This window comes from Eimeria acervulina, genomic scaffold (genome assembly GCF_000499425.1).
Source record: "Eimeria acervulina Houghton genomic scaffold, Eah_scaff918, whole genome shotgun sequence".
In the NCBI taxonomy this organism is placed as follows: Eukaryota; Apicomplexa; class Conoidasida; order Eucoccidiorida; family Eimeriidae; genus Eimeria; species Eimeria acervulina.
Genome location: NW_013547079.1, coordinates 1 through 13,560, shown reverse-complemented (window position 1 = coordinate 13,560; position 13,560 = coordinate 1). Strand labels below are relative to the sequence as shown.

At 57.3% G+C, this 13,560-nt stretch overlaps 2 protein-coding genes across 2 annotated transcripts; one reads left to right on the top strand and one right to left on the bottom strand.

The window, feature by feature from the left end:
- EAH_00052060 (hypothetical protein) lies at positions 1 to 2,631 on the bottom strand (the record flags this gene model as incomplete). The annotated part of the gene is made up of 5 exons (XM_013391189.1): positions 1 to 666; positions 909 to 1,166; positions 1,278 to 1,307; positions 1,413 to 1,523; positions 2,289 to 2,631. Coding segments are annotated over 5 exons (1,408 nt in total), but the record flags the coding sequence as incomplete, so codon positions are not given.
- Positions 2,632 to 3,827: 1,196 nt separating this feature from the next.
- EAH_00052050 (hypothetical protein, conserved) lies at positions 3,828 to 11,825 on the top strand (the record flags this gene model as incomplete). Its single annotated transcript, XM_013391188.1, has 5 exons — positions 3,828 to 6,111; positions 6,482 to 10,254; positions 10,464 to 10,857; positions 11,009 to 11,064; positions 11,670 to 11,825. 5 exons carry the CDS (start codon positions 3,828 to 3,830, stop codon positions 11,823 to 11,825), a joined length of 6,663 nt encoding a protein of 2,220 aa, XP_013246642.1.
- Positions 11,826 to 13,560: the final 1,735 nt, after the last annotated feature.

The window sequence follows — 13,560 nt, the reverse complement described above, 5'->3', positions numbered from 1 at the left end:
GCTTTGGCGGCTGCTGCTTCAGCTGCTGCGGTTGCTGCTGGGGTTGCTGCTGCAGCTTTGGCGGATGCTGCTTCAGCTGCTGCGGTTGCTGGTGCCGCTGCTGCGATTCTTGCTGCTGTTTCTGCTGCGCGGGGCGTTCCTGCTGCTGCTCCGCAATTTCGCTTTGCTTTTGCTGCTGCTGTTGCTGCTGCTTTTGTTGCTGCTTTTGCTGCTGGTCTTGCTGCTGGTCTTGCTGCTGCTTTTGCTGCTGCTGTTTCTGTTGCTGTTGTTTCTGTTGCTGCTTGATCGGCTGCTGTTTCTGCTGCATGTTCTGTTTTTGCTGCTGCTGCTGCTGCTTTTGCTGCCTTCTTTTTTGTCTTCTTGCTTCCCGTTCTTGTCTCTTTTTTTCGCGCTGCTTCTCTCTTTCTTGCTGCCTTTGCTGCTGAATCTGCTGCAGCTGCTGCTGCAGCTGCTGCTGCGTCAGCTGGGGATACCTGCGCAAGCTGCAGCTCCCTCTAATTGTATCTGCAAGGAGGTTAGAAGAGTAAAAGAAATAATGCGTACAGCCAGCAGCAGCAGCAGCAAGACACAAACGGCGGCAGGCAGCAGCAGAAGCAACACCTTCAGCAACAAACCCCACCTCCTCGCCCCCAGGATAGTCCACACCCGAACTTCCACACGCCTCCTCTGCAGCAGCAGCAGCAGCAGCAGCAGCAGCAGTGGGCAAGCCTGCGAGTTGTTGTTGGCTGGATATCCCTCAGCTTTTTGCTTCGAGCAGCAGTTGCTGCAGTGATCTGCTACTGCTGCTGCTGCGGCTGCCTGCACTCCGCTCCATGCCAAGTGTGCAGCAAGAGCAGCAGCAGCATCAGCAGCAGCAAAATCAGCAGCAGCAGCATTAGCACCAGAAGCAGCAGCAGCAGCAGCTTTACCTGGGCACGGGTTGTAGTCGGAATTGCCGCAGCGAGCGCAGCAAGGAAGGCCGCTGAGTTGGTTGGAGCAGAAGAAGAGACGGTCTCCTTCTGCAGCGGGAGTGTCGTGCTGCAGCACCTCTCTGGTGCTGCTGCTGTCGCTGCTGCTGCTGCTGCTGTCGCTGCTGCTGCTGCTGTTCTTGGGTCGGCAGAAGGGGTCGTACCTGCCGCCTCCCACTCCAAAGAGGCCCGCAATATCGCACAACTGGCTGCTGGCGCCTGCAAGAAGCGTAGCAGCAAAACAAAGCAGCAGCAGAAGCAGCAGCAGCAGCAGCAGCAGCAGTTGCTGCTGCAGTAGAGTGCCATGACTGATTACTCGAAGAAGCTTACGGGTCTCAGTGTCCTCTGCGTTTGCTTCGTCTACAGAGAATAAGCAGCAGCACAAGCAGCAGCAAGCAAGCAGCAGCACAAGCAGCAGCAAGCAAGCAGCAGCACAAGCAGCAGCAGCACCAGCAGCAAACTCACATGTGTCTTCAGGAAGCAACGGAGGAGCAGGGAGATGCCGCCCGACGGGACAGTGAAGAGGGCCCCCCACGAACAGCAGCCACCGCCGCTGGCTGTTGGAGACAGGCAGTGCTGGCGCAGCAGACTGCAGCAGATGGCAGGAGCTCTGCAGCAGCAGCAGCAGCAGCAGCAGCAGAAGTACCGGTAGCAGCAACAGCAACAGCAACAGAAGCAGCAACGACAGCAACGTCACAGCAGGTGATTGCTGGAGCTTAAAAGAAGACACACAGCAGCAGCACCTACTGCAGCAGCAGCAGCAGCAGCAGCAGCACCAGCACCAGCAGCAGCAGCAGAAGGGCAATGACCTGCAGTCCTTGTGGCATTAGTTTGTTGGTAACGAGAAGAAAGTGAGTGCAGCGGGGAGCAGCAGCAAGACAGAGTTTGCGGCAGGCAGCAGCAGAAGAGACTCCGAAGGGGACAGCAGCAAACACCTGCCCAACTCCAAGGCGGACCCCTCGCCACATACACCGTGCATCTTCTTCTTCTTCTGCAGCAGCAGCAGCAACAGCAGCAGCAGCAACAGCAGCAGCAGCAACAGCAACAGCAGCAGCAACAGCAGCAACAGCAGCAGCAACAGCAGCAAACCAGAAGCAACAGGAGCACAAACAGCAGCCACGGCAGCAGATACGGCAGCAGCAGCAGCAGCAATATCAGCAACAGATAAAATAACAGCGGCAGCAACAGCAGCAGCAGCAACAGCAACAGCAACAGCAGCAGCTTCAGAAGATGCGCGCACACCTGCTAGAGCCATCCTGAGGGGCTCCACGTGCTACGAAAGATCACAAAGCCGCTGCAGCAACAGCAGCAGCAACAGCAGCAGCAGCAACGGGGCCTCACCTTCGTAGTGTGGGTCAGAGGCCAAAGTGGCCGAGAGGCCTTCAAGCGCATGCAGCAAAAAAGGTCTGCTAATGGGGTGGGGACTCTCAGAGTTTGCTGCTGCAGCGAGCAGCAGCAGCAACAGCAGCAGCACAAAAAGCAGCTGGAGCAGCAAGGGTATATTCAGAAACAGCCTGGAAGGTGTGTGCAGGCAGAGCTGCTGCTGCAACGCAAAACGTCGCTGCTGCTGCTGCTGCTGCTGCTGCCGCTGCGGCTGCTGCTGCTGCTGCTGCTGCTGCTGCTGCGGCTGCTTTTGCTGTGGTTGATGGTGCTGCAGCTGCTGCTGCAGCAAGAAACCTCCCATCCTCAAACAACGCTGAATTAGAGGAGAGACAACAAAGACAAGGAGACGGAGTTTGCTGCAGCTGCAGCATGAGCTGGACTTGAAGGCGAAGTGTCTGTACACCTCAACACCACAGGCTCAAACATATGAGATCTGCTTTGTATTGGCTAGGGTTTAGGGTTTAGGGTCTAGGGTTTAGGGTTTAGGGATTGGTATCTACATTCCAGTGTTTAGGGTTCTAGGTATAGGGTTTAGGGTTTCGGGTTCAGGGTTTCGGGTTTAGGGTTTGTAGCTTAGAGTTCATTGTTTAGGGTTTAGGGTTTAGGGTTTAGGGTCTAGGGATTAGGGTTTAGGGTTTAGGGTTTAGGGTTTAGGCCCCAAGTGACCCTACACCGCGAACGCAGCTAGCGAGAGACCGTCGGCTTCTGCTGCAGCAGCTGCAGCAGCAGCAGTTGCTGCTCTTTCAGGCTGTTACTTGAGCTGGAGTTGTCTCGTCCGAGCAGCAGCAACAACAGCAGCAGCAACAGCAGCAGCAGGCGGCGAGGAGGGGCCCCTGGGATCGGCTGGCGTGCGCTGGAGCGACAGGCAACGATACTGCTGCAGAGCTGCAGCAGCAGCAGCAGTAGCAGCAGCAGCAGCAGCAAACGAGTTTTAAAAATCAATTTCTTTCAGTGCCTTCAACAACTCACTCGTTTTGCTGCTGCTACACATGGGGCCCCCAGAGCAGCTGGAGAGACAGCCGAGGGCCCCAGGATCATCGCAGCAGCAGCAGCAGCAGCAGCAGCAGCAACAGAAGTTTCCACTGCATTTGTTGAGATCGTTGCAGCAGTACTTCTTGTATTTTTAATTTCATTTGAAAGGAGTCGGCTTCAGACCCAGTTCCATCTTGCTGCAGCAGCAGCAACGCCACTGTCCGCTGTGTTGCTGCTGTTTCTGCTGCAGCAGCAGCAGCAGCAGCAGCAAGAGCCCACACGCCTCACAGCCTCGCGTTTAACTTCTTACAATCCATGCCCTTCAGACCTCCCGCTGCGGGAACGGCGAAGCGCAGCAGCTGCAACTGCTGCTGCTGCCGCCGCCGCAGCAGCAGCAGGAGCAGCAGCAGCAGCTGCCGCTGCTCCTGCTGCTGGTAAAGAGCCCTTTTCGCGCTTCGGAGGTTGGCTGCAGCAGATTGTGGTGCTGCTGCTGCTGCCTCTGTAGATAGGTAATTTGCTGCTCCCATGGCGGGGGAAGACCTTCAGCAGCAGCAGCAGCATATGCTGCAACAGCAGCTGCAGCTGCAGCAGCAGCTGCAGCTGCAACAGCAGCTTCAGCAGCAGCAGCAGATACAGCAGCTGCACCTCCAGCAGCGGTTAAACACCTTCCAGCAGCCACAGCCACAACCACAGCTGCCGCCCCCACCCCCTTCAAGGCAGCAACTGCAGCAGCAACAGCAGCAGCAGCAGCAAGGCCGACAGCCGCAGCAGCAGCATCCTCCGCATCGACCGCCTCCTTGGGGGAATCAGCAGCAACAGATGATGCAGCAGCAGCTGCAACAGCAGCAGTTACAACAGCAGCAAATGCAGCAGTTCACCGCAACTCCACAGACGTGGCAGCAGCAGCAGCTGCTGCTGCAGCAGCAGATGGGGCTTCCACTCCAGCATCAGCAGCATCAGCAGCAGCATCAACAGCATCCACAGCTGCAACGCAGGCTGCAGGGACGTGATGTTGCTTATCAGCAGCAGCAAGAGCAGCAGCAGCAGCATCAACAACAGCAGCAGCAGCTGCTGCTGCTCCAACAGCGGCAGCTACACCGACAGCAGAGCGCCGCGCTGCCCATTGATATGCACATCGGAACCGCAACATCAGGAGGAGCAGCAGCAGCATCTTCAGCCCCTGCTGCTGCTCACCCGCAGCAACTGCAGCAGCAGCAGCCGCAGCAGCACCAGCAGAAGCTTTCCAATGCACCGCTTCTCCCCCCAGGGCTGCCCGGGCTTCAGCAGCAGCTGCAGCAACGGGTGCAGCAACAGCTGCAGCAGCAGCAGCAACAGCTGCAGCAACAGCTGCAGCAGCAGCAGCAGCAGCGCCAGCAGCAGGCTTCTCTGGAGCAGCAGCAGCGGAAGGCGCTGCAGCAGCAGCAGATCCTCTTCGTTGGCGCTCCACCGGGTCTCCTTCAAGTTGCTGAACCTCGATATACACCGCAACTGCAGCAGCAGCAGCAACTGCAGCAGCAGCAGCAATTGCAGCAACAGCAGCAACTGCAGCATCAAGCCCTTTCTGGAGGCCCTTCGGCGATAGAGAAGCCGGCAGCTGCGGATGCTGCAGGCGCCTATACACCTTTTACACTGCAGCAGCAGCAAACGATGGAGCCTCAACAGCAGCAGCAGCAGCAACTGCAGCAGCAACAGCAGCAGCAGGACTCTAGCCGCGCTCCCCCATGGCAGAGGCCACAGGAAAGACAGCCTTCCCTGCAGCAGCAACTGCAGCAGCAACAGCAGCTGCGAGGAGGTGGAAGAGGACGCTCGCTTCAGCAGCAACTGCAGCAGCAGGCGCAGCAGCAGCAGCAGCAGCAGCAGCCCTACCCCAAAGGCAACTTCCTGACCGGCCCCATAGCCACAGATGGTTCTGCGTTGCTGCGGCTTCCGGAGGGGAGAGGTATACAGCAGCAGCAGCAGCAGCAACAGCAGCAAGGACAGCCTCGGGCGCAGCAGCTGCAGCACCAGTTGCTGCAACAACAGCAACTGCAGCAGCAGCTGCAGCAACAGCAAGTGCGTCAGCAGCAACACTTGCAGCAGCAGATGCAGCAACAACAGATTCAGCAATACCAAGAAGAGCCGAAGCAACCAGCAGCAGCAAAGGAGCAGCTCCTGCTGCTGCAGCAGCAGATGCCACCGGGGCTACTGCATGTACCTCAAGGAGGTCTTCACGTGGAAGGAGGCACTCCGCAACAGCGGCAGCAGCAGCAGCAGCAGCAGCAGCAGCTGGAGAAGCAGCCACCCAGAGACAGCAGCAGCAGCAGCAGCAGCCGAAGCCGCAGGAGCGCCTGCAGCGTGCTAGTCGCTGCTGTGCATTATTTGCTGCCGCTGCTGCTGCAGCAGAACCCTCAAGTGCAGCAAGATGGGCTGGAGCAGCTGCTTTCCTTGTTGTCTTATGCTGCTAGACAGCGAGTCATGCCATTCAAAAACCAGCAGCAGCAGCAGCAGCAGCAGCGGGGCCAGAAGCAGCAGCAGCAGCAGCAAGTGGATCTGGATGCTTGTGCAGAATTAACAGAGGAGCTGCGCGAGGTGTATGTACACCTTCTGGCTTCTGCTCTCCTTACACATAAAGACGCAAAGATTAGATTAGCAGCAGCACGGCTGTGGGTTGTTGCTGCTGCCGTCGCCTCCCAACTTCGCGCTGCTGCTGACCGTGTGCTGCAGCAGCAGCAGCAGAAGCAGCAGCAGCAGCAGGAAGCAGCAAGCTCCTTGAAGCAGCGTTGTGAAGCCCTCATGCGGGTCGCCGCCGTTGGCCTCTCCTATCTGACCTGTACGTACACCGCAGTGCTGTTGCTGCTGCTGCTTCTCTTTGCTGCTTCTCCGTGGGCACTAGTAGCAGCAGCAACAACTCCGCCAGCAGCAGACTGAGACAAGCAAGCTGCAACACCCGTGGCAGCAGCAGCTGCGGCAGCAGCAGCCCCAGCCACAGCAGTAGCCGTAGCAGCGCTAGCACCAGCAACAGCAACAGTAATAGAAGCAACAGTTGATGCAGCAGCAGCAGCTGCTGCTGCAGCAAGATCTGCTTGCTAGTTGTCTGGCAGCGCCTCAAAGCAAATTTGTGTGTGTGTGTGTGTGTGCGTGTGTGTCTGTTTCTGCTGCTGCCTCTGCTGCTGCTGCTGCTGCTGCTGCTTCTCCTGCAGCTGACGGTTGCATTTCTGTGAGGGTCGGGGCTTTGCGCGGCTTGCTGCTGCTAGCTGCTGCTGATGTGCTGCAGGAGGAGGAGACAGTCTCCGCGCTGCAGCGGGACAGCTTCCCTCCTGCTGCTGCCCACCCCCTGGTGTCTCTGCAGCGGCAATCATTTGCGCTTTGTGCTGCTGCCTCCCCTCGGCAGGTTGCAGCAGCAGCAACAGCAGCAGCAGCAGCAGCAGCAGCAGCGGGGAACCCATCTGCAGGTTCTCCCATGGCGGCTGCAGCAGCTGCGGTGGAGGCACAGGAGCAGCAGGAGCAGCAGGAGCTGCAGCAACTCGGAGCCCGTCAGCTGCAGCACATCTTTAGGCTGCCCATTTGCTGCGGGTTTTTGCTGCTGTGTCTGGACGACCAAGCAGAGCCCGTAAGGGTAGCAGCAGCAGAGTTGCTGCTGCTGCTGCTGCACGGGTTGCGGCAGCGTTCTAGCTGCAGCAAGTTGTCTTTGCTGCTGCAGTCGCTGCTGTGGGATCTAATAGGAGACCCTTCGTTGCAGGTGCAGCGGCTTGTTGCTGCTGCTGCAGTAGAGCTCTCTCAGTTGTCTCCTCTGCGGGATGGGGCCTTGAGGCGGGCTGTCTCTCCTTTGCTGCACGAGCGCAGCAAAGCAACTCGGCTGCTGCTGCTGCAGATGCTGAGTTGCTGCAAGGCTCGCAACGCAAAGGCGGCGAAGGCGGCGCTGCAGGGGCTGCTGCTCCTGCTGCCTGGCCCCCCAAACACCAGCAGCAGCAGCAGCAGTGGGAGCAGCAACGACGCCGCTGCAAGCACTGTCTCCTGTATAGCTTACCTTGCACAGAGATATGCAGCAGCAGAGAGACAAGAGACATTTAGAGTTTTATCAGATCCTCACTGCCGCTCTGCTGTACGATTAGGGCTCCAGCAGCCTCTTACATTGAGGGAGGCTTTGCTGCGGCTCTTCATATGTGCTGCTCCCAGCCCCGCGGCACTGCAGCAAGTCATCGCAGCAGCAGCAGCAGCGGCGGATGCTGCTGCTGCGCTAACGGGAGACACAACACTCACAAAACGATGCAGCAGCAACAGGCGCAGCACAGCTCTCCTGCCCTCCAGTCAGGCACTGCAGCAGCAGCAGCAACAGCAGCAGCAGCTGCTGCAGCAACTGCAGCAGGAGCTGCTGCTTCAGCTAGAGTCCCTCGGGTGTCTTGAGGCTGCTCGTGTGGCATGGGGGGCTCGTGCTGCTGCTACGTTTCCATTGGATGTGCAGCAGCAGCAGCTGCTACTGCTGCTGCGGTTCCCAGCGCTAGAAGGACTGCAGCAAAGCCTCAGCCTCATCGCCTTAACAATCACAGCTCAAGGAGGGCTGCTGGCTAGAGCAGAGCACTTGCGCCGCGGGTTCCACACCCAGCAGCAGCAGCAGCAGCAGCACTTACAGCAGCAGCAGCAGCACGGCCGTTTGTTTCCTTACCTGAACACTAGTGCTGGCTGGGGTTCTACCCCTCCACCGTTTCTACCTGTGCCAAGACCTACTAGCCGCAGCAGCAGCAGCAGCAGCAGCAGACCCAGCAGCAGCAGCAGCAGCAGCAGCATGGGAGACGAAGGCAGCAGCAGCAGCAGCAGCAACGGCAACGGCGCGGACGTTGAAAGCAGCAAGTCTGCCTGTAGGGATTTGTTAGCCCTGGCTGAGACGCTGTGGCCTTTAATGGGGACTCCGAGTTGCTGCTGCAGCAGCAGCAGCAGCAGCAGCTCGGGGTGCAGCAAGGATTGCAGCATCTGCAATGGGGAGTGGCTGTGCAGCCCAGAGGCCTGGTTGCTGCTGCACCAGGATATTCCTTGCCGGTACACTGCGCTGCTGCAGTCTCTTCGTGCTGCTGCTGCTACGTGTAGGGGCAGCGCCATTGCTGCCAGCGGCAACAGCAGCAGCAGCAGCAGCAGCAGCAGCGACAGGCATCGGCCCCTGTGGATTACGCGCCCGTTGTTAGATGCGCTGGGGCTTTTCCCTGAGACTGCTGTGATGTACGCCGAGCAGCAGCAGAAGCAGAAGCAGCAGCAGCAGCAGCCAGCTGCTGCAGATGTCCTCGGCAAACGAAAGGCAGGATGGAGTGGGGAAGCACAAAGAGCTGCTACAGCGGAGCAGCAGCATCAGCAGCAGCAGCAGCAGCCGCAGCGGAAGCGGCAATGCCTACCTGCAGCTGCAAATACAGTAACAGCAGCAGCGGCAATGTCAGCACCACAAGAGGACCCTAGCAGCTCCAGCCTTGCTGCTCCTGCTGCTGCTGCTGCTGCTGCTGCTGCTGCCCTAAGGCAGGCTGTCGAGAGGCGGCGAGGCAGCTCAGCTGCTGTACATTGGGCTCCAGCAGAACCGGAGCTGGCTGCTGTGTGGCTGCTGCAGCAGCTGCATGCTGCAGCAACTCCTGCAGCAGCAGCTGCTGCTGCTGATTTAGCTGCTCCCGTTGCACTGCATGTTCGCCGGGGGGCTGCATGCGCTGCAGACGATGAGGATGATGGCAGCGCAGCAGCAGCAGAAGGCAGCAGCAGCAGCAGCAGCAGCAGCCGCACGGGTCTCCCAGCAGCAACTCCAACGCAGCTTGACTGCCGGCCTCCTCGTGTGAGGCTTCTGCTGCGGCTGATGCAGCCACGTGCTGCACTTCGTGCTGCAGCGCGCCTGTCAGCTGCAGCAACGCTGCTGCAGCTGGACGGCGTTGCTGCATCAGGGCAGCGGCAGAAGCAGCAGCAGCAGCTGCTGCTGCAGCGCTCCTTAACCGAGGGACCGTTCAAGAACCGCCCGGCCTCTGGCGCTGCTGTTGGGGGTACAGCAGCAGAAGCAGCAGCGGCAGCAGCAGCAGCAGTCGCAACAGCAGCCAACGTTGCAGCAGCAGCAGCAGCAGCAGAGGATGTGGCGCCTCACCACGTAGCAGCAGTTGGGGCGAGGCTGCAGGCTACTGCAGCAAACGCGCTGCTGCATGCAGAACACTTGCCGCTGCAAGCAGGGTCTCTTCTCCCTCATTGGCAGCTGCTGCTGCTGCTGCCGCAGCAGCAGCAGCAGCAACACCTCGACCGTATGGTGACTGCAACAGCGCTGCCTCCCCCACCAGCGCTGCTGCAGCAAGCAGCGTCTTCTGCTGCTGCTCCAAGCGCTGCTGCTCTTAGTGCTTGCAGCCTCCAGAAGCAGAAGCAGCAGCAACAGCAACAGCAGCAGCAGCAGCAGAACCGAAGACGCATAAAACTAGTTGGGTCGGGCTGGCGAGCGGAGCTAGCAGCAACAATGGTTGCTGCTGCAAGCAGCGACAGCGGATCTGCTGCGTTGCTGCCAGCAGCAGCAGCAGCTGCTGCTGCTGCAGATCGTGTCGCTGGCTGTGTTGCTGACGACGGCAGCAGCAGCTTAGTGGGCCGCTGCTGCTTAGAGATGCAGCCGCGACCCTTTGCATTCTGCTGCAGCGGGGGCTCTGCAATGCTGCTGCAGGTTTCAGTTTGCATGCAGCTGCCGCAGCAGCAGCAGCAGCAGCAGCAGCTGGAGTCGCTCTTTGTCTGCGTCCACCACGCCGCTCCACTGTCCCTCCCATCTGCTGCTGTGGAGCCCCCAGCAGCAGCAGCAACAGCAGCAACAGCAGCAGCAGCAGCAGCTCAGCCTTGTGGGCTGCTGGAGGCAGTAAAGGCAGGGTCTCACCAGAGCCTTCTCTCCGCTGTTTCCTTCAGACGCAGGCCTTCCGCAGCAGCAGCAGCAGCTGCTGCTGCCGCTCCTGCTGCTGCTGCTGCTGCTGCTGCTGCTACAAATCATGTGAGGGGACACGAGTTGCTGATGTCTCTTTTGTTGTTGTTGCTGCTGTTGCTGCTGCTTCCGTTTCCTGCCTTCAGTTCAACGCATTTTGCGTTTCTACTGTTGCTGCTGTTGCTACTGCTGCTGTTATTGCTGCTGCTGCTGTTGCTGCTGCTGCTGCTATCATGGCCCTGACCTGTTCTCGTTCGTCTGCTTCTGCTTCGGTGCAGCACGGAGACTGTCTCTTCCCTTTCCTTCCAAGCAAGAGACGGCGAACAGCGCGCAGCAGCAGCTCCAGCAGCATCAGCTACAGCAGCAGCAGCTATAGCAGCAGCACCAGCAGCAGCAGCAGCAGCAAAGCACAGTGTTTCTTATACTCTATCCCCGTAGACAGCTGGAAGAGACGGATTAAACGCCCGCCGCTGCTGCCGGTGGCGGAGGCAATAGCGGAGCGCTGCAGAAGCAGCAACAGCAGCAGCAGCAGCAGCAGCAGCGAAGGCGCTACAGCAGCAGCGGCAGCAGCAGCAGCTGCTGCTCGTGTGTCTTCTCACGGCAGAAGAGACTTGGAGGCTGTTGTCAGCATCCCTGTGGGATTTGCAGGGCCTACTTCTGGCGGCCTGCCAAGTGAGCTTTGCTGCTGCTGCTGCTGCTGCTGCTGCTGATGATGATGATGATGATGATGATGATGACGATGATGATGATGATGATGATGATGATGATGTTCTGCTGCCAGTGCAACGAAATCTTTTGCCTGCTGCTGCTGCGTGTGCTGCAGTTGAAGTCGCTGTGTGTTGCCTGGAGAGGCCCCCAGGAGGGGAAGCCCCTGAACTTGTGAGGCGCTGGCTGCTGCTGTTGCTGCTGCTGCTGCTGCTGCTGCTGCTGCTGCTCTTGCATCGGCTGCTGCTGCTGCTGATATCGTTCGTGGCTACATTTGCGTTGCTGTTGTTGCTGCTGCTGCTGCAAATGTATGCGGCGGGCAGAGGTGCTGCTGGCTTGTGCTTCAGCCCAGCAGGTTAGCCTGGTTTTCTGCTGCTGCTGTTGCTATTGCTGCTACTGTTGCTGCTGCTGCTGTTGCTGCTTCAGGTGTTTCTCTCTCCAGTGCGGCGCGTGTGGGTCCGCCCCTCAAGCACCGCGTAGGTGCTGGCTTTGCTGCAGCACCTTCGTGTTGCTGCTGCAGTATCACTTGTGCAGCAGCAGAATATCTGCTGCTGCTGCAGCGTCCCTTGCGCTGCAGCAGACTCAGCGCAGCAGCATTTGTAGGGTCTCTTCTGCTGTCGGTCGGTATACTGCGCAGCAACAAGGCTCTTCTGCTGCAGCAGAGTTGCGGCAGCAGCGTTGTTGCGACAGAGTTGCTGCAGAGGTGCTGCAGAGTTGCTGCAGCAGAGTTGCTGCAGCAGCCTCCCACTTTAAGTTTAGTTTGGCTTTCGCCATGCCAGCTGCCTAGAGGCAGCAGCGTGAACAGCAGCAGCAGCAGCAGCACGCCGCATGCAGCAGCAGCTGCTGCTGCTGCAACAATAACAACAGCAGCAGGCGCTCGTGGAAGCTTTTTGTTTTTTGCTGCACCTGTAGACTGCAGCCTGAGACAAGCATGAGTTAGAGCAGCAGAAGCAGGTGCTAGAGCAGTACCTCCAGCAGAAGCAGAAGTAGCTGCTAGAGCAGCAGCTGCTGCAGCAGCAGAAGTAGCTGCTAGAGCAGCACCTGCTGCAGCAGCAGAAGTATCTGCTAGAGCAGCAGCTGCTGCAGCAGCCGAGCCTGTACGATACGAGGGTGCTGCAATGACACGGCCAAGAGGCGTCTGAAGGCTAAATACAAAAACACAAATATCGCTGGCTAGCTGCTACGCTTGTAGCTAGCTGCTGCAGCTTCTAGCTAGCTGTTGCCGGGCTACCTAGCTGCTACGAAGCCAGCTAGCTGCTACGAAGCTAGCTAGCTGCTGTGAAGCTGGCTAGCTGCTGTTGAGCTAGCTAGCTGCTGCAGTTCGAGGTACCTGCTACGGTTCTAGCTAGCTGCTGTTGGGCTAGCTAGCTGCTGTTGAGCTAGCTAGCTGCTGTTGAGCTAGCTAGCTGCTGAGGCCCGTCCACTTCGCTTCTTGGTTGGTGTTTATCTTCGTTTCTCTTTGTTTCTGTCTCTCTCTTTTGTTTATTTATGCTGCTGTCTCTGTCTTTGTGTTTGTCTCTGTTGATTTTATTTTGTTTATTTTCGTCTCTCTTTGCTGCTACCTCTGCATTATTTAGTTTGTTTATTGTGCTTGTCTGTTATTTATCTTATTTGTGCTGCTGTGTCTCTTCGTCTTATCTGATTTTATTGATTTACATTTGTTTGTTTATTTGTTTGTTTATCTTTGTTTATTTCTGTCTTTGTTTATTTCTTTATTTTTGTCGGTGTGTTTATATCTGTCTCTCTTTGTCTTTATTTATTTATTTATTTATTTATTTATTTATCTCTGCATCATATTCATCTGTCTCTTCACCTCTTTATTTATTTATTTTAAATTTTTTTGTTTATATTTATATTTATTTTTATTTATTTGTCTTTGTTTGTCTCCTCTGTCTTCGTCTAAGCTGTTTTTCATCTCTGTTATTTCGGTGCATTTGTTTGCTGCTGCTGCTGCTGCTGCTACTGCTGCTGTCTCCTTTTGCTGCCTCCTTTGTCTCTGCCTCTGCTGTAATAAGCCTTCGCAGCAGCACATAATAATAAGCTACAACAGTACAAGCAGCAGCAGCAGCAGAAGCAATTCTTCTTCGTTTCTGCTGCCTGTGTCTGCTGCAAGCATAGCCTGTAAAAAGCCTCAGACCCACCCAAAAAATTTGCAGAAGGAACAGCAGCAGCAGCAGCAGCAACAGCAGCAGCAGCAGTAGCAGTGGCAGCAGCTGTGCTGCAGCAGCAGCAGCAACGGCAGGAAGAACAGCAGCAAACACAGCCGCCCTTGCTGAAGTTTTTATTGCTGCTTAGGGTATAAAACACTGCAGCGCCGCGAGCAGCATCAGCAACAGCAGCAGCAGCAGCAGAGAAATGCATCAAAGACAAAACTGGCAGTAACGCTACATGCGGCTGCTGCTGCTGTTACTGCTGCAGCTGCTGCTGTTACTGCTGCTGCTGTTGCTGTTGCAGTTGTTGAAATATTCTAAAACATTAGAAGCAGCAACAAAGACTAAATTTCTAACATCATTACTGGGTATTTCTTGCTGCTGCTGCAGCCGACAGCAGCAGCAGCAGCACGCTCTGCTGCTGCCGGCGGCCCCAGCTTGGTAGCACAGCAGCAGCAGCAGCAGCAGCAGCAGCTGCTGCTGCTGCTGCTGCTCGTACGTAGAGCGGCGCCGTTATTTT